General features: G+C 37.5%; 1 protein-coding gene across 2 annotated transcripts in view; it reads right to left on the bottom strand.

The window, feature by feature from the left end:
• The window catches only part of LOC136875758 (mitogen-activated protein kinase 15), an 84,203-nt gene that overhangs the window by 8,108 nt on the left and 54,454 nt on the right, over positions 1-21,641 (bottom strand). The window contains exons 6-7 of one of the 2 annotated variants that reach the window (XM_067149334.2): positions 13,595-13,781; positions 11,219-11,378 (exon numbers count right to left, since the gene is read on the bottom strand). In XM_067149334.2, the coding sequence (XP_067005435.2) occupies positions 11,246-11,378; positions 13,595-13,781 (320 nt within the window). In that variant the 3' untranslated portion in view covers positions 11,219-11,245. The remainder of the gene's footprint in view (positions 1-11,218; positions 11,379-13,594; positions 13,782-21,641) is intronic. The other variant, XM_067149332.2, reaches the window with a different exon arrangement.

Genomic DNA, 21,641 nt, shown 5'->3' with positions numbered 1-21,641 from the left:
GAACTTACTAGAAAATTGAATCTAGCAAAGAAGGCAGCTAAGGATAACATGATGGCAAGCATAATTGGCAGTCATACAAATTTTAGTGAAAAATGGAAGGGTATGTATAGGTATTTTAAGGCAGAAACAGGTTCCAAGAAGGACATTCCAGGAATAATTAATGAACAAGGGGAGTGTGTATGTGAAGATCTTCAAAAAGCAGAAGTATTCAGTCAGCAGTATGTAAAGATTGTTGGTTTCAAGGATAATGTCGAGATAGAGGAGGAGACTAAGGCCAAAGAAGTAATAAAATTTACATATGATAACAATGACATTTACAATAAGATACAAAAGTTGAAAACTAGAAAAGCGGCTGGAATTGATCAGATTTCTGGGGATATACTAAAGACAATGGGTTGGGATATAGTACCATATCTGAAGTACTTATTTGATTATTGTTTGGTCGGAGGAGCTATACCAGATGAATGGAGAGTTGCTATAGTAGCCCCTGTGTATAAAGGAAAGGGTGATAGACATAAAGCTGAAAATTACAGGCCAGTAAGTTTGACATGCATTGTATGTAAGCTTTGGGAAGGCATTCTTTCTGATTATATTAGACATGTTTGTGAAATTAATAACTGGTTCGATAGAAGGCAATTCGGTTTTAGGAAAGATTATTCCACTGAAGCTCAACTTGTAGGATTCCAGCAAGATATAGCAGATATCTTGGATTCTGGAGGTCGAATGGACTGTATCGCGATTGACCTGTCTAAAGCATTTGATAGGGTGGATCATGGGAGACTACTGGCAAAAATGAGTGGAATTGGACTAGACAAAAGAGTGACTGAATGGGTTGCTATATTTCTAGAAAATAGATCTCAGAGAGTTAGAGTAGGTGAAGTTTTGTCTGACCCTGTAATAGTTGAGAGGGGAGTTCCTCAGGGCAGTGTTATCGGACCTTTATGTTTTCTTATATATATAAATGATATGAATAAAGGAGTGGAATCGGAGGTAAGGCTTTTTGCGGATGATGTTATTCTCTATAGAGTGATAAATAAGCTACAAGATTGTGAGCAACTGTAACGTGACCTCGAAAATGTTGTGAGATGGACAGCAGGCAATGGTATGTTGATAAACGGGGTTAAAAGTCAGGTTGTGAGTTTCACAAATAGGAAAAGTCCTCTCAGTTTTAATTACTGCGTTGATGGGGTGAAAGTTCCTTTTGGGGATCATTGTAAGTATCTAGGTGTTAATATAAGGAAAGATCTTCAATGGGGTAATCACATAAATGGGATTGTAAATGAAGGGTACCGATCTCTGCACACGGTTATGAGGATGTTTAGGGGTTGTAGTAAGGATGTAAATGAGAGGGCATATAAGTCTCTGGTAAGACCCCAACTGGAGTATGGTTCCAGTGTATGGGACCCTCACCAGGATTACCTGATTCAAGAACTGGAAAAAATCCAAAGAAAAGCAGCTTGATTTGTTCCGAGTGATTTCCGACAAAAGAGTAGCGTTACAAAAATGTTGCAATGTTTGGGTTGGGAAGAATTGAGAGAAAGAAGAAGAGCTGCTCGACTAAGTGGTATGTGATTGAAATAATAACATTAAGTTATTTATTAGACCACCTAATCAATACAAAATCGTCTTGGATGATTTACATAAATTTGTTAGCTAATAGTGGTACATGTTTCGCCTTCTCTGAAGGCATCATCAGCCATAGTCTTAACCTTAAATTAAAAATAAGCGTCTAAATAACATGTAGTAATGAAATGAATTTTAAAATCTTGAAGAGATTTGAAGTAAAATAACATTAAAAATAACAATGATGGTTTGAAAATACAATGTGATGAGATATAATAGTGGAAGTATTAACAAAATTAACATTAGAAGGCTGCTAAAATAAGTACAATGGATAAAACAACAGATTGTTATACAACAAGTAGTAAGATTGCATAAAAGTAAAGTTGATAGTCTGGCGGTTATAATTAGACGATGGCGAAAAATCATATATAATCAAAGTAAAGAAGAGAGAATAAAAGTCAAAGTTAGTCGAGAGATCCGAAGTTAATCATGATCTTGAAGATAAAAGACGAAAGTCAGATGCATATGGTGAAGTTGTAGAACACGTTGAGGATATGAAGTTGGTGAATAGAAGTTGAAGAACAGTTTCAAATAGGATCACTATGGACCATCTCAAAATTTGAAGTGATGTTCAAATGTTGTAAATTGTGAGTTTGTAGATATTCTAGTTGAAAAAGCATATAAAAGTGGGATCTGTAAAAGGACGCAAGAAACGTAGAGTTAATTGTGTGAAAAGATATTTGAAAAATATTGAAGTAGAATCGTGTGCACTTACCATTTGACGGTGACAAAGATAGCTTGTAACATTATGAGTTAGAAGTATTTGCAACAGTAGACTTCCAGTGATCCTATTTGAAACTGTTCTTCAACTTCTATTCACCAACTTCATATCCTCAACGTGTTCTACAACTTCACCATATGCATCTGACTTTCATCTTTTATCTTCAAGATCATGATTAACTTCGGATCTCTCGACTAACTGACTTTTATTCTCTCTTCTTTACTTTGATTATATACGATTTTTCGCCATCGTCTAATTATAACCGCCAGACTATCAACTTTACTTTTATGCAATCTTACTACTTGTTGTATAACAATCTGTTGTTTTATCCATTGTACTTATTTTAGCAGCCTTCTAATGTTAATTTTGTTAATACTTCCACTATTATATCTCATCACATTGTATTTTCAAACCATCATTGTTATTTTTAATGTTATTTTACTTCAAATCTCTTCAAGATTTTAAAATTCATTTCATTACTACATGTTATTTAGACGCTTATTTTTAATTTAAGGTTAAGACTATGGCTGATGATGCCTTCAGAGAAGGCGAAACATGTACCACTATTAGCTAACAAATTTATGTAAATCATCCAAGACGATTTTGTATTGATTAGGTGGTCTAATAAATAACTTAATGTTATTATTTCAATCAAATATCATCAATACGGACCAAAAATGATATTTATTACATGTAATAAGTGGTATGTTCCGAGCTGTCAGCGGAGAGATGGCGTGGAATGACATTAGTAGACGAATAAGTTTGAATGGCGTTTATAAAAGTAGGAAAGATCACAATATGAAGATAAAGTTGGAATTCAAGAGGACAAACTGGGGCAAATATTCATTTATAGGAAGGGGAGTTAGGGATTTGAATAACTTACCAAGGGAGATGTTCAATAAATTTCCAATTTCTTTGAAATCATTTCGGAAAAGGCTAGGAAAGCAACAGAAAGGGAATCTGCCACCTGGGCGACTGCCCTAAATGCAGATCAGTATTGATTGATATGGTACAGCCCCAGCATTTGCCTGATGTGAAAATGGGAAACCACGGAAAACCATCTTCAGAGCTGCCAACAGTGGGGCTTGAACCCACCATCTCTGGGATACAAACTCACAGCTGTGTCCCCCTAACTGCACGGCCAACTCTTTGGTGATCTTTATTTCTACTGATTACGATGTCCAAACAGTTTATCTTCCTATTTGTTTCTGGTTCCATCCAATGGTGTTTTTTTCCTATCTGTTAATTTATAGCTTATTCAACTGCTTCTTACTGTATCAGAAATCAAACCCACAGAAGAATGTCCTTGTCCTTTGGTTTTCTTTCTATTTCTCCCTCTTCTCACACCTACCTTTTTTCTTCTTCCCCCCCCCCCCCCCTGTTACATGTTTCTTTCACTGTTTCCGTCTTTCTACATATGACTTGACTGCAAAAATGATTCATCTTAGACCAGCAAAGGGTTGCATAAGAACTAATAAATGAGGAGAAAAGTTACCTAAGTTTGTAACATTCCTTAAACATAGATTATCACCTGGCAAAGTCAGGTTCAAACACGATCACTCATCTTTCAGAATTGACATGTGCAAATATAAGCTACAGAAAAAGAACTATAATTGCAGGGGATCTAAACCTACCGTCAATAAACTGTGCTGAGTCAACTACGGGAAGTGGGCTATCGCAGGAAACAGTTAACTTATTAGTGTTGAATAATGGCTTTTACCAAGTTGTTACAAAGACAGAGGTGCCAACTATTACGGATTGTCTGTAATTATTTCCGTTTTCACCTCACGATTACAGAATTACGGTCAAAGGAGGAATTATTATGGAAAAGCTGACAGTATCAGGAAAAAATAATTTTCTATGGAAAAAAAAAAGAAAAGAAGGAAAAATGCTCCAAAGGATTGAACATTTCTCCTAAATCATCCTCGTTTCAATGCTTGTGAGTTGGCAACTATACTTATTCGATCATGACTTCCTTTTGTTACCCATAAGCGTTGTGAAATTAATTGTGAATGAAGGAGCTCAGGTGCTGCTCTTCTCCACTATAAATCCTTCAATAATATTGTATTTGCTATTTTAAGTGTATGTGACAGTTGACAGAGAAATTGAGAAAGTAAGGCCTACATTAAGCACATCTGCACTGGAATCTCTTATGGTTCAGAAGACAAAAATGTCATCACAGCGGGAAGCATGCTTCAAGAAAAACTACACTGAAAAGCAGCTGCTGCGTGAGAGGCAAGCTACAAGGAATGTTTTATCACAGAACTAACAGGTTACGTGCAAACGTTATTGTGTAATATGATATACTTTCGAAGAGATTGCTAGAGGGAAGAGCAAAAGGGGTGTCATTATCAAGAAAGGAGGAGCATGCTTTGGACTTGACTCAAAATTTTTCTCGGGAGGCAGTGGGCGATTACGATAATCCACTTCAAAACTTGGCCCCTCTGCAAAGAACACACAAACGAGCACTTTTAGATGTTTCTCTAGTCAGACCGGATGACAGTTATATCTTGTGACATAATTCAGGGGACTAGTGACCACAGCGCAGTGGTACTCAATCTCTTGGGGAACTTGTAATATGAGGCATGTGGGAATTTCTAACACTATTTGGTGTTATGCGAGGGGAGACTTTATATATTTTCAAAACCATTTGAGGTTGTGCTATACTAAATGGTTAAAGGAGGGCAAGGGGATGGATGACATTTGGGAGAACTTCAAAACCATTTTAAATACTGGACTGAATAAATTTGTTCCCAAGAGGATAATTAGGGAAAATTCAGATCCGCTGTACTATACAGTGACTATTAGGAAGCTTAAATGTAAGACTAGGAGAGCGTTCAACATAAAAAATAATAATGATGCGTGCAAAGCGGAGTATAGAAGTTTGGTGAAGCTTTTGCTAGCAGGAAAGAAAGTGGCTGAAGATATAATATAATCCTAAATGAAAATCGAAATTCCTGGAACCCTTTAATATATATATATATATCACTTTGTGAATATGAACTACAATGACAACAACAGATACATATAAAGTGGAAGTGTTAAATAAGCACTACGGAAAGGTTTTTAATCCGGCGGTACAATTATTCAGGGACAATTTTCCGAAAACTATTAATGATTTTCAAATTAAAGCTTCATTATTGCATAAAGGTCTTTCTAAACTCAGAAGTAAATCCTGTGGGCCAGATTCTATTTCCAGAGAGGCACTCAAACTCGGGGGTGAAGCAATCCTACCATATTTAACAAGAATCTGTAATATATCACTGAACAATACGAAGGTTCTAGAAGATTGGAATTCGGCCATTGTAGTTCCTATTCACAAAGGGAGTGACAAGAGCGACTTGAATAACCATAGACCAGCAAGTTTGACGCCAATCATATGTAAACAAATAGAGCAACAAATAGTAGATTATTTGAGGTTAAAATGAAACTCTTCTGGAATGATATTTAAGGGGCAGTATGGTTTTAGGGAAGGCTTCTCCTGTGAAAGTCAGCTCTGTTCTGTATGTCAAGATATATCGGATAAACTCAACAGTAGGTCAAGGATTGATGCAATAGTAATTGATTTTACTAAGGCATTCGATCTTGTGCCAAATGACATCCTCCTTAACAAGTTAGCTCATATGGGCATTAACATCAGAGTTGTGAAATGGATACAAAAACTCCTCACTGGAAGAACTCAGATGCACGTGGGAGAAATGCTGTCTTCTCCAGTAAGTTTTACATCTGGTGTGGCTCAAGGTAGTGTTATTGGGCCAATTCTTTTCATACTTTTCATGAATGATATGCCTGATTTGATAAAATCGGAAGTGTGCCTCCTTGCCGATGATTGCATCATATACCGGGAGATAATGACAGAGGAGGAAGAACTATTGCTTCAGCAGGATTTAGATATGATTGAAAAATGGGCGCATGAAAATCAAATGAAAATCCACAGTGGAAAAAGCAAGAAATTGTGTACCAGTAAAAAGAAAATGACAGGAAAGAGATATTATGAAATTGGAGAGGAAAGTGTTGAAGTCAATAGTTTTACGTACTTAGGTGTTACTATTAGAAAAGACAACCTGGTCAGAGCAAGTGGAAAATGTAGTTAAGAAATCCTGGAAATCATTACATTTTATTATGTGGAATCTCAAGAAAGAAAATTCTGGTGCCTAAAGTAAAGCTTACCGAGGTCGATAGCTGCAGTCGCTTAAGTGCGGCAAGTATCCAGTATTACATGTGATAAATATCATTCTTGATCCGTATTGATGATACTTGAATGGAATAATATCAATAAGTTAATTTATTGACCACGACCATAATCTCAGGATGGTATTCTAGCTCCTCATCCGCACCCAGGTACAATTCCTGGTACTGGATGATGGAACCAAAGGAACAAACTTTGTATTGTTGGACTCCTGTCTCCTAAATCATTCACGACTTCTTTGAAGGTTTCTAGGAAGTAAATCAAGTCGCTCATGAGTTCTATATCAATTGCTTCCAGTTTATTGCTCATTTTTCTACTTTCTGTTTTCTGCCTGCAGTTGCAGCCGATAGGAACTATCGTTTTGCCGTACTGGTTATGTACAGATTTTAGCATGATCAGTTCAGTATTTCATCTTGTTTCTACATCCTGAAACAATACGCTCAACACGACTAACTAAACTTCCTTCTCAATTTTATGTCGCGGCCCTTCCAACCTTTTATAATAAGGCAAACCAACCAGCCAACATTATGAAACATTAATCAAGAAAGGGACTGCTTGATTGAGAAGATATTGTGAATGCTGTTGTTCTAAAGCTTTAAATTTCATCAGTGTTTTTCCTTGTCACAGGCTTTTCGCCTGCACGTCACATCAGGCTTGGTTTCTCAAACTTTTTTGTTCCTGCTCCCCTCCTAGCCAATTTGATGTGATGGGTTTCTACAAAGATAGATTTTCTGCCTAAATTTTCGACAGTGATTTCATCCTGTTTTGTTATTGTTATAAAACCAATATTTTGTAAACTATGAGGTCCGCAACCTCACTATGTGCACTTATTGTTCATTTCCATCTGTATCATTTGTTTTCATTTCTTTTCTTCTTAGGTTAACACAGTTTTTAGTTTCAGTTATTGTTTTGTATTAACCCCTGTGTCACTGAATTTTGTCGCAGTGAGTTGTTTTTTGCTCTACATAATGATGTAAATATTGTATATTGTGCTAATTTTGTTGCCGTCTAGGCTCTCTTGTTTTTTGGTTTGTTCCTTCATTATGCTTTTTTGGCATTTTAAAACTTGTATTATGTAAATTATTTCAATCCCCCCTCCCCCTCACTTTTGACTGAAGATGGCTCAAACGAGCTGAAACATGTTTGAATTTGTTTACTCCGTCTAATGATTGAATATATGATGTATTGAATTAGGAGGATGCAGTCATTTTTTCACCTTTGTAAAGTGAAAACCGTCAATACGGAATGATTCTAATATCTTGTAACTAAACCTGTATGTTTAAAATAGGCCACAGCTTTCTGAGTTTTGTTAATTATACATTGTACGTCCTGTGCCTGAGAATTAAAGAAATCATCTTGGAATGTGTGCTAAGAAACTGTATATAAACAATGCCATACACAAGGTATTTGCATAAAGCCTTTGTGCACTGTTAAGGATTTGCTAATATTTGCACCTTCATCCATAACAAACCTAACCTATTGTAAATCAGGCAGCTGAATTCCTAATGCAGCACACTGGGTGGTAAACTCTTTAATGATGATTTCACCAGATTCTGAGTATTGGGGAAGAGGCATGTTAAAACAACTCTTTTCTATTGAAAACTCAACTTAGTAAACTATAAGGAAAATAAAGTTAATATTTTTGTAACAATGTGTCCACATGTCTGTAGTTGCAGCACAAGAATACAGTTACTCTAGATTGCATCACAAACGTCCGGTATTATAGAGCGACAAATATTATCGGCCACTTCACGAGTTCACTGGGAAACATCTGCTTGGTGCTGTCCTTTACCAAAGTCATTTCTTGCATTAATTCTTGTGCTACGATTTGAAACCCTGTACCTGACAACATTGAAAGGGGATAGGTCTAAGGCACACATTTTAAGACAAGCCTCTATTATTTTGTGTTTTATAGAGCTGCATGTCTGGCCAGTTAAAACTGCTATGCTAATAGAGTAAACCATACAACCAGTGTCTCCACACTGAGTGTTGGGCGGCAGTATATAGCCTGACCCACTATCAGGACCAACGGCTATGGGCGGAGGAGTCCTTATAGAAGGGAAGTGGGCCCTCAGTGGAGGAAATGCCACTGAAACCGCATATCAACTGTAGCGTCTGTACTCCAGAGGAGGAGCAGCTACAAAAGGTGTGTTCTCCATGTTAACAGCGGCCTACAAGTTTCGGCTGGCAGCAGCTCTAAAATGCCTTTGGGAGTGCCACACCCATTGTAATAAAAGCCTATATGATGACAGGTGTACTGCAGCCTTGGAAAATGGTAGGGCGTTCCCCACAAGCGAAGTGCAACATGCTAGGGTGTTTCCCATGAGCAATGTCCAATTCTTGTGGTGCTGGGAGAAATGTGAGAAATGGGCGACCAGCAACCAAATACATCAAGATAGCGACTATAAATATAGTGACACTAACAGGGAAAGTGGAAGAAATAGTAGATTTTATTTAACAAAGATATAGCATTGCTGGGAATCAATGAGACCAAATGGAAAGGAAAAGGTGAGAGGAAACTAAAGAAAGGATACACCTTATACTATAGTGGAGGAAGAGAAGCCAAAAATGGTGTAGGTCTCAATTAGAAGACTTAAAAGAATATCTAGAATTAGTGGAAAATATAAATGAGAGGTTGATTAAGGTCAGATGGAGACTTGAAACTAGTGTTAACACCTACACAGAAATGGTGTAATAAGAGACAACATATGTAGGAAATGCAATGAAGCAGAGGAATCAGCTGAACACATACTTTTTGAATGTGAGCTGCTGGGTAGAATCAGACTCTCTACTCTAGGACTACCAGGTGAAGAGAGAGAAAAGTTCCAAGACTACCCAATAAGAACAACCTGCAGCTTTGTGAAGAGAGCACGTATATTTAGGTGGGAATGAAGGAAAAACATGGTAGCGAAAGATTTTAGAGGTCGACGCTAATTCGGAACTAATATTTAGAGCCACCATGAAGAAAAGAAGAAGCAGCATGATATCACAAGATGGAAATTTGGATGGAGAAATTGATTTAAGAATATAGCAGTCTGCAAGTTTCTACCAGTGTGTAAGAGACATTGTATGGAACCAAGAGGTGCCAATAAAGCAAGAAGGTTTCATACTCATCCTAGTTTAAACCTATACTGACCTATGCTTCAGCAGTCTGCACGTTGACTAAGCAGAGCCAAAGATAAGAGCAGCTGAAATGAGGTTCTTGAGGAGCATACTGGGAAAGACAAGACAAGATAGAATGCAAAATGACAAAATAAGGAGAAGCGTGGGAGTGTATAAACTTCAAGGAGAGATTGATAGAGCAAAGCTGAAATGGTTTGGACACTTTATGAGAATGCCAGGAGATAGAATACCAAAGAGAACATTCATGGATACAGAGATTGCAAAGAGACATAGGGGACAGCCTAAAATGAGATGGAGGAGCTCAGTTGTGGACTGTATTGCAAATAGGAGTTGATAGCAAAAAAAGTACTAGAAGCGGAGTGGTGGATAGAGCAAGATGGAAGGCTTTGGTACACTACCCTACTCAGAGAAAATATGGAAAAGGGAATGGATGAAGAAAAGAAGAGGAGCTGGAAATATCTCTACTACATATGAAGCACTCATCTCACTCAAAGGAGAATAAGTGCAATTATGCCTTGCTTAATGTGCTGGTATTTGAGCTCTGAAAGAGGCACCGTCCTATTTGGGATTGCACAAACTCTTTTTCTGCCTCTTGTCATTAATAATAAAATCTTTCCTATACTTCACTCTTCCCAGCACTATTCTTTTAATGCATTCAATTAATTTTTTACTTTACTCTTGATTTCACTTATATTCATGTTCAACGAGCATGTAATGGTACTGACCTGAACACAGGCGTTCTGGATTTGGCACTAAAGTGGCCCATTAACTTTGAACTCATTATGACTCGACCTAGTGAACCGAGCTTGCTCACTTCCCAGTGTGATCAGGAAAACTTGCGCTGACCAGCCAGTGACATCACATCATATTTAGACTGGCCCTGGAGATATAGGCAATTTTCTCTGAATAGGGCTTGTTTTCTTCTCTTACTACTACTACTACTACCACCACCTCTAATTCTGTAAATATCCAGGTAGGTTATTTTCTTTATTAAAAAGGAAAGTCACTGAACATACATCATAAGCATAAGCTTAACTGGCCATTAAGGTCCATGGCTACCACAGCTAAGTCTTTCCATACAACATCAGGTGACACTTTCCAGAGCCTATAGCCCACATTAATATAATGCAAAGTAGCCATAAGTTTTGAGGTTAAAAAATATTTTATCACATCCCCCACTGAATACATCATACGAATCCTATTTTCATAACAAATCAGGAGAAACCTCTTTCCTACTGAAATCAGTACTTGAACTCATACATGTATTATATGACATACCATACTGATTAAGTAATGTATATTATAGACTTTCATAAATTATATCAACCTAAGACCACCAGCATACTTTGACTCAACCATATGCTAGTAGTTCACCTGTAAATTGCAGAGGTGGAATGTAGCTACTTTAGATTGAGACTGACTTCGCTGAACTCAATGGAATCTCAAGAAAAATCCAAAATGTAACAGTGAAAAGCTGATGTGTAAACTAAACGATCCACAGAAGGGCTCATTGAATTAACAGCACAAAAAAGGAGCATTTACACATTTTCTAAACAATATACTGTATGGGTAAGTAGATACCTTCTCTGTTATTCCACATCCTCATCTTCAACAAGTTTATACAGTAAGCGGCGGTAACCATCAGCTGTTAACTGAATGTCATCAGGGACGAATGGGTGAACATCATAGCTCAACAATGGCACTGACTTGTTTTCCTCATGTCTAGAAATGTACAAATAAGAGAAAATACACAAATATTAACATTTTAAAAAAATTGCCCCTGAAAGTTACAAAAATAGAAATCCTGAAATACCATGATTTGTTCAGTATTAAAACTGGTTCATTGTGAAATAAGAATAATTGTTTCCAGATTGAGGAGGATTGTAGAAAATGTTATATACCCAAGTATGCAAGAAAAACAAACCCACAACAGTGGAAAAACTACACAAGTGAAATATTTCAATCTTGTAGTTCATGTTCATCAGTCAAATAGGAAGAAGAGTTATGTGAGAAAAGTGCAAAAAGTCTGAGAGGTAGTATACCAAAGACAGAAGGGGTTAATGATTAAAGGAAGGGTGGAAAAAGTTATTTAATGTTAAGGGGGGACGGACGTTTGGTTGATTATTCACTTTACGTGATATTAATGTTGAAAACCACAGCCTATGTCCTATGGATAGTCACGAAACTAGATAGGGGATGAGAAAGGTCCTATATAGCAGAACAGCTATTGTAAAACATGTGGTATATGACTGTAGGTTGCTATGTGGATTTTAAAACAAAGTGTAGCTGATCTCAAATGGAACAAGTCTTTAGTAAGGCCATTCATATTAGAAACTGATTATTATGATTGTGTCCAAGCATCCTCAAATGTTGAAAGCACTCCATTATGAAGCAGCCATAATAGCTGTATTACTGAATGTAATGAAGTCTTCAAGCTGTGTTTCCACAGGGCAGTTTGTACAGTGAAATAAATAGATGCTCAAGATCTTGAATTGCACCACAGTCTCAGTCAGCATACTGTGCATAACCCCATCTTTTGAGTGTAGCCTTGGTTCTAGGCATTCCAGTTCTTATCCTATTAAGGGTCTTCCAGAAAGGCCAAGACTGCAAAGTATGTGCTGGAGTTTTGTTGGCCGATTGCTGTCAGACAGTGTGGATTGTGGTTGTCAGTATTGATTCCTAAGAATGCTTGGTGTGGCTGGAGCTGGCCTGGTGTCATTGATGAAACCGTGTACGAAGATTGTCCTTATTCTGTGTTTTCAGGTTTTCTACAACTACCTCTTCCAATGCTGACCTGTCCTTGTGTTTGTTTTATTATGTTTTCCTATAATAATAATAATAATAATAATAATAATAATAATAATAATAATAATAATAATAATAATAATAATAATAATAATAATAATAATAATAATAATAATAATAATAATATGTTTGTCTAACCCTTGTCCCGTTTCTCTACAGGGTTGAGTAGGAGGCAAGATGAATCTGTCATGGCATGTTTTTTGTGACCAGATGCCCTTCCTGACATCAACCTTTGAGGAGTTAATAAGATGAAATTATTAACTTAATATATGATGGTAGGGAGAGTGTGAAAACCAGTGCCAGCACATAGCCTACTCCTGCCAAATAGCACCAAGGGGTCTGCTCAAGGCTTAATGCCCCCATTTGACAGATGAATCATTGTATCGACTAGGTGGAAAATAAATAAATACTTCATTGTGAATCTAAATCTATTGAAGTGCGATACGGACCATGAAGCTGATTTTATGTAATCAGCAGCATCATACGTCTTCATTCCATATGAGCACTGCGGAGAGGTTTGAAATTTAATCCAGGTTTTTGGCTCACAATCTAAGTGATTAGAAATTGTACACCATCACCTCCCCTACCCTGCCAGCCAACATTCTGATGGTGAAACCTTTCTTGACCAACGGAACTCGAAACGGCTTACCACAGTGTCAGACCATTTAGAGTCCAATGCCTTAACGATCATGGCCACGAGGCAGGCTTAATATATATAAGAATTTATTATTATTATTATTATTATTATTATTATTATTATTATTATTATTATTATTATTATTACCACCTTTAAATCAGTAATAAAAGAAGAGACAAGAACAATCTCCATATTGTTATACATTGCTGTCTTATAATAGATGCACTCTCATCAGTTTCAGTTTCCCTTCATCCATTTACAAGCTTGTTTCTACTTCCCAATTTCACCAGGAGGGTGGGTATCAAAATTCAAAGAGGAGTCATCTTGTAAGACTTTCATCTTGTTGTGGGAAGTGGAGGATAAGAAGAAAGCAAGATAAAGATATGAAAAGGAAAGAGAGAAAAATATAGTAGAAGACTAGGAACAGAGGACAAACCCAGAAGGAGAAATGGATCCAACAGGTCAGAATAATGTACAACTATTAACTGGTACTTACGTGTTTACATATGAATGGTACAATGCTTCCTCACATATTAGTCTTCTACATGGATTGATCACTAGCAGACGTGTGACCAAATCTACTCCATCTGATGGAGCACGCTTCAGCATCTCTTTAAGTGGACATCCTTTCTTTGCAAGATGCAAAAATAGCCCTTCATAATTTGGAAAAAATCTTTCAATTTCTGAAAATGTTACCAAAAGCATGTATTTTATTGGGAGCTCTATCATCACCAAATGTATGAAATTCATAGCATTTTCAAATATAACAAATTTAAACATTCAGTATAATTTAACATCATATTCACTTATTACAGGCAATAGTGATACAATGGGCAACTTAATGTTCAATACAACAATAACACATTTAATTTAATAGGGAGCCAACTTAAAGTACACCTATATACTGTATACATGCACATGTGAATAACAGAACTGGGGTTAATTTGTTTACACTGGGCAAGTTGGCCATGTGGTTAAGGGCGCGCAGCTGTGAGCTTGCAACCGGGAGATAGTGGGTTCGAGCCCCACCGTCTGTAACCCTGCAGATGGTTTTCCATAGTTTCCCATTTTCACACAAGGCAAATGTTGGGGCTGAACCTTAAGGCCACTTTCTTCCCACTCCTAGGCCTTTCCCATCCCGTTGTCATAAGACCTATCTGTGTCAGTGTAACGTAAAGCAAATTGTAATTTGTTTACAGATTCCTTGGAATAAATGTTATGTGCACTTTTTTTCTTTAAGTTATGTACAGGTGACCCAAAAGTCCGTTAACATTTGATGAGGCAAAACTTCATGGAATATTGGAGGTAGAGAGGTAATAATTGACACACACAATTGGCATGACATGGGGTTTTATCGACAGCAAAATGACCAACAAATGGTGCTTCATACGATACACAAGCAATAATTAGCGTAACAATCAAGGTTAGACGAAGTTCTTTATAACACATGCTCAACGTGTCGGCCGTCATTCATCAACAATACCTGTAGTCTAGGGACAATGTTGTGAGCAGTACTGTACAGCATATCCATAAGTATGATGAGAAATCGCCGTCGGATGTTGTTTTAGCATCCCTAATGAGGTTGAACAATTGCAGTAGACTTGAGACTTCAGGTAACTCCACAACAATAATCACACAGACTGAAGTTAGGGGACTGGGAGGGCCAAGCATGACATGCCGTGATTGCAGGAGCATCTGACGCCCTCTCTCATGACAGCTCTTTTTATACTGTACATGGGTCTCATGCCGCATCACTAATGTGTTGCTGTCCAGTACCGTCTGTTGGCCTGTTTGTGCACTCTTTGTTGGATTCAATGAAAATGAAATGACGTCTGGCTTTTAGTGCCGGGAGTGTCCGAGGACAAGTTCGGCTCACCAGGTGCAGTTTTTTGTATTCCGTAGGTGACCTACGCATTGTGATGAGGATAAAGACAACACATACACCCAGTCCCCCTGCCAACGAAATTAACCAATGATGGTTAAAATTCCCGAGCCTGCCGGGAATCGAACCCGGGACCCCTGTGACCAAAGGCCAGCACGCTAACCATTTAGCCATGGAGCCGGACACATGGATTCAGTAAAACCCCCTGACATGTCAAGCACTTGTGGCCATTTGTACCCGTCGTGTTGCTGCCCAGTGCCATCTGTTGATCATGTTTTATACCTTATTTTGGTGTCAATAAAACCCCATGTCATGCCAACATGTGTGTGTCAATTATTACCTCTCTACTTCCAAAATTCCGTGAAGTATTGCTTTGTCAAATGTTGAGAATTTTGGGTCACCATGTAGTATTAAGCAGACCATTTCTTATAGGAACACTAGCAATTCTGTAGACCCATAACAAAACTAAAGAGAAAACAGAATCACAGTACTTTTTTTATTTTATTACAACTGTTGTGTTTTTTCTAAGAATTTAGTTTTTTTTTTTTTTTTTTTTAAGTTTCATTTAAGAAAATGTTATAATAGCTGCAGACACTGGAGACTAGCTTTTAACGAAACAGTCTACAAGGAAATGGTACTGGTAATGAGCACAATCAGAAAGAAACAAATTCATTCTTTTTTTTTTTTTTTTGCTAGGGGCTTTACGTCGCACCGACACAGATAGGTCTTATGGCGACGATGGGACAGGAAAGGCCTAGGAGTTGGAAGGAAGCGGCCGTGGCCTTAATTAAGGTACAGCCCCAGCATTTGCCTGGTGTGAAAATGGGAAACCACGGAAAACCATTTTCAGGGCTGCCGATAGTGGGATTCGAACCTACTATCTCCCGGATGCAAGCTCACAGCCGCACGCCTCTACGCGCACGGCCAACTCGCCCGGTAATTCATTCTTTTAACATCTACCCAGTAGTGATGGGATATATTAGACTCATTTTACTGATTCAATTACTTTAATTCTATTTACATTACTGACTCGATGCAATGGACCGAACATGGTACATTAGAGTCACTGTTCCTGTTGCATCTGTGTACCGGCAGGTAACAGCAACATTGAATGTACACTGCTATCATCTGATCTTGAGTAAAGTTTTGATGTTAAAAAACATTTTTTTTGGCAAGTTGCTTTACGTTGCATCGACACAGATAGGCCTTATGGCGACAATAGGACAGGAAAGGGCTAGGAATGGGAAGGAAGTGGTCGTGGCCTTAAGGTACAGCCCTAGCATTTGCCTGGTGTGAAAATGGGAAACCACGGAAAACCATCTGCAGGGCTGCCGACAGTGGGGTTCGAACCTACTATATCCCGAATACTGGATACTGACCGCACTTAAGCAACTGTAGCTACTGAGCTCGGTACAAAACTTTTCCCTACATTAACAACTCCGTTAAACATGCAGAATTAGATGTAAAAAAAATAAAAAATATATATACACCATATTCACAATAAGTTTATATTAATATAAAACAAGTCTGTTGTAAGTCTGGCCATAACACTAGACTGAATCCACATCAAGTGCCGATCCCAATATTATAAAAATTCCAGGAGGAATAAGAATAAGAAGTCAATTAAAAACATGAGAAAATTACTTGTCTAGGACATTCTCCGGATACTTGCATATTAAGTTACAGTGAAAGAATTATGTAGTTAATAACAACTGACAACTCAAACTGGATTCACTAAATTGTAGTTTTCTACAGTTTTCAGAAATAACAGTCTGCACAACAATGCATACCAGGAATTTATTTCAAGTACTCTAATATACCGTGTTTCGGACGCTTTTTCACTGTTAACCGAGTATTCCTTTCAAATGAGCTGAGAGTGAGACTCCACTATGAAGACACAATCGTACAATTCTTTAAGTGAACCATGGCTCTTTGTCTCACCCACAGCGAAAGCCCCGCTTCCTGCCAATGTCCTGCGTTCCGATCATGAACCATGTTTTGGTAGTGTCTCACTGATCCGCAAATGCTCCACTCTGCACTATCTGCTGTGAGTCTGCAGTCTCTTGTGCCATAAGCCTGTCACTGCTGTGATTCAATTCACTGGGACAGTTGAATGAATCAATACACTGCTTAGAAGCATATACTTATGCCTATTGCTCACAGTAAAATGTTTTATAAAATTTGTTGTACAATTAATTTTATAAAAATGTTGGTGAAAACAATAAAATTTTACGGTAAAATTATTTTATGAAATCCATGGAAGCATCGGTATGGCCATCTATGAACTCACTTCTGAACTAAGATGTGTATGTGCTGCCATCTATTGCTAAACTTTTAAACTGAGAAGCAACTGTTCAACTTCTCCAACAAAGTAAAACTTGCTTCTTTAGCTGCAATTATATATTGTACAGTCGTAAAAAGGAAGAAAAGAAATTCCAGGACTAGAGATTGGATCAAAAGAAGAGAAGAAGGTAGAGGATTGCTGTCCTTGGTCGAAAATTAGTTGAGGTTAGAAGACCAGCATTCGTATAGGAATTTGGCGATTGTGTTTTCTGCCTCTTTTCTTGCATTTCTATTGTGGTAAAGTGGCGTTTTAACTTCGTACAAACAAGGATATTTCTGGTATTCGTCCAGTAAAACACTATCACCTTCCTTAGTCCACCCGGATACTGCCATTTTAGAAAGAAGTGTTTGTTTACAATCGAGCTTCACAATCTTCTCACGACGTAGCGCCAATATCATCATCATATCAGCTTCGCTGATTGGTTCGTTCTGCAAAATTAATATTACGGAATAGAACATGTCCTATTTTATGAAAAGTTTTATCAAAGGTTTTATCAAACTTGAATTTGACCGTGAGCAACAGAAATTTTATAAAATTAAATTACTGTACAATAAATTTGACAGGAAATTTTACCGTGAGCAACAGGCATTAGTAGCCAACACCACCACTCAGGGCACTAGAAAACAGGATCTTCATGAGATTTAGTGAAAAATAAAAGAGCAATATTACATGGATTGCAGAAATCCACAGTAATCAATGAAAATATGTTGCAGCTACAAATTACAATAGAAGATTTAAAAACAAAACTGACAAAATTGAGAAACTCTTAGAAATTATTTTTATAAAACCGACTAAAGTGGTCCAATGAAGGCCATAAAATGTAAATAAAAATAAATAAAATAATAGCTGCAGGAAGATAATAAGAAATGTGTAATGTACACAGCCTATGCTCAAAACTCTTAAGGGATCTCGAGGGATCTTATTGTAATTTTGTCACTGTATTAATTCACAGCATGTTTCAGGCTAACATATGGCAATAATTTTATTTATACAGTAATCTGCAGTAGTCTAATGCTAAAATATAAACACATGGACTTGTTATCCACTAATAATATTTATGGTACTAGTTTCCTAATATATGTCACAAGCAATCATGCCTTAGTCAACAACAGACTGTTTACATTGTCTTCTACTTTATCTGCTTCAGAATGTTTTTCCTCTTAACATTTCTTTACATCATTCTAATGAGTACATACCAGGTCATATTATAGACAGATAAGAACATGAAGAGTAGATACAGGATAAGCAGAATGATAGGTCAGTGTGAGAAGAAGGAATAATAAAGAGACAAGGACAAACATGGCTGATTTCCGACAAAGAGCAGAGTTTCAAAAATGTTGCAAAGTTTTGGCTGGGAAGACTTGGGAGAAAGGAGACGAGCTGCTCGATTAAGTGGTATGTTCCGAGCTGTCAGTGGAGAGATGGCATGGGAGGACATCAGTAGACGAATAAGTTTGAGTGGCGTCTTTAAAAATAGGAAAGATCACAATATGAAGATAAAGTTGGAATTCAAGAGGACAAATTGGGGCAAATATTCATTTATAGGAAGGGGAGTTAGGGATTGGAAAAAATTACCAAGGGAAATGTTCAATAATGTTCCAATTTCTTTGCGATCATTTAAGAAAAGGCTAGGAAAACAACAGATAGGGAATCTGTCACCTGGGCGACTGCCCTAAATGCATATCAGTAACGATTGATAAAGATCAAGGACAATTTCCACATCTTCACACGCTGCTGTCTTTCAACAGATGAACTCCTGTTCCATCTCTCGCAGTTGCTCTACATTGGGTGGCTTACTCCTCAGGAACCTAGCACAGGTCCTCCATGAAAAATCTGAGTTTGTTACAGTATCTATGAGTCAGGTTGGTGTGTTCTTAGACTAACAAGGCATTCTTTTCAGATACACAGCTTTTATTTTGTTCAGCTTATTCAGCTTCATTTTCCTCATATCGACGTTGATAATAACCATCTTTGCTTCATGGAGAATGGAATGTACGTCTATAATTATCTTCGGAATACGACGGAGCGACATTTCAATATAGTAATTACACCACAATACGGTACCGGTATATATAAATGAAAGAATTAATTATAAAGCTTGAGAAAAGGGAGCAATATTTCTAAATTCACAGCATGATTTATAAGGTAATAACGAGATGGATAATTAACAAAATTGAGTATGGAAACTCAACATTTAAAGTGGGATATGACTGAATTCTTACATATGCGGCAAGCTTACATTGCCCATTGTCAACAACTCTCACTCACTCTCTTGCCTTGAACGTGGAAGGAAGCAATAGTATAAGCTGAGATTTATCATCATCATCATCATCGCCGCATTTCATGCTAAGGATCGTCGCCGATATTCATGACAAATGCGACCGATACTCTGTCGTAGAGTCAGAGTTACAGAATTTAATATTGATCTGAACTGTTTGCTGTGATAATTTCAAGACTGGAATTACAATTTCTCAATCATATACATATTGATTTTATTAATTGTAATTTATGCATGCTTGGCCAAGAATAATGTAGACTATTATGTTACATTGCGCGCCAATCAAGATGTGTATTTCCTTTAGTGTATGTTACATCAAGATGAATTAATATGTGAGGCACCAAGACAACGCCAAGATGGGCTGCAATACTTCACCTGATCCTGGCGGAGGCAGCTCTACATAAGTCCTTACCTTTATGTTCACTAATACAGAATTCTCTTTTAGGTTGTTTTCTTTATGTGGATTCTTGTGTACATATCATTTTCAATCGGCAGAGCAGAAAGAATATTCGGAATATGAGATTGATATATCTTCAAATAAATCAAGGTACTGTAGGACATAGTATATCTTCAATTAACAATTTCAAGCCACATTTAATGTTGATCATTTACCGAAATCTCACTTATTTTGAATTTCTGGATGTTAGTCTTCAGTGATATTAATTTCAGTGTTAAATGGGTCAGGTAAATTAGGATCTTCAAAACGATTATGCATCAAGTGTAATAATATTTGTAGATAGCAGGTAGGGACCCTTTTTGGAGGCAGTCCTACCCAGGGAGTGGTGCCCCCGCCTGTGCGAGTCCCAGAGCACACTGACCCGGTGTGTAACATCTGGTAAGGGTCCCAGCTCGGGGTTATGAGTGAAGACCTCAACGACTTCTACAGCGGTGAAGATGGACTTCGGTATGGTGGAGATGGCGGAAGAGGCAGCCCTCTGTTCAGGGATTAATATGAGTACAACCTGCTGCCTTGTAGGTTGAGGTGACTGGACACCAAAGGCTAAGGGAGAAAACCCTGAAAGAAAATCTCCATCTGTGTTAGGCTTAGCAAGTCAACAGAGGGATTACTGAAGAAGTTGCTTTCAAGAATAATACAAGCCTCGGATGTATGAATTCACGACGACGACATGAGTTTGGTGTGAATGACGGTTTACAGCCCTATGTTACACCAGCTACCCAAACCAAATAAAGACAAAGTATCAGAGTGGGAACATTAAAAATCCTGATATTGACAAACAAAACTGAAGAGCTGGTCGACCTCATGGAAAGGAGGAAACTTCTGATCATGGGCCTGAGTGAAACAAAGTGGAAGAAAACTGGGAAAATGAATATCAGATGGGACTATAGTCTCTACTGGTCAGGAAATGAAGTAGAGTCTAAAAATGGAGTAGGATTTTTAATACATAAAGACATATGCTTGTAGTGAAGTTGAGTTTGTTAGAGAAAGGATAATTAAGTTATCTGTGAACTTAGGAGAGAAAAAGTACAATGTGATCCAAGTCTATGCTCCACAGGTAGGATGCTCAAAAGAAAAAAAGGCCAACTTCCTTAATAACTTGGAAGAACACACTGAGTATGACAATCTAATTGTAATGGGTGATTTTAATTCACAAGTTGGCTCACAACGAACAGGATATGAATCCATACTGGGCCCTCATGGAATGGGAAACAGAAATGAAGAGGGAGAATATATGCTAGATCTATGTATGAGAAACAACCTGATAGTGAGTAACACTTGGTTCAAGAAAAGGGACTCCCATAAAATCATAAGATATAGCTGGGATGATAAAATAGGTACAGTAATAGATTACATTCTGATAGATCAAAATGTATAGAAAAATGTCAATGATGTTAAGGTCATTCCAAGTGAAGACCTTGGTGGAGACCATAGACTGTTGGTTGCAGTTATTGCAGAGGAAAGACCTCCCGAAGTCTGTAACAAAAGAGTTCCAAAAATTAAAACTTGGCGACTAACCGAGCCAATTGTAAAGGAAGATTTCAGGGAAGGTGTTCACAGGTTGTTGCCGAGAGAAGAACTG

Source organism: Anabrus simplex, chromosome 6 (genome assembly GCF_040414725.1).
Source record: "Anabrus simplex isolate iqAnaSimp1 chromosome 6, ASM4041472v1, whole genome shotgun sequence".
Lineage (NCBI taxonomy): Eukaryota > Metazoa > Arthropoda > Insecta > Orthoptera > Tettigoniidae > Anabrus > Anabrus simplex.
Note: the sequence above shows the minus strand (reverse complement) of the source record. Positions and strands in the feature narration are given on the sequence as shown.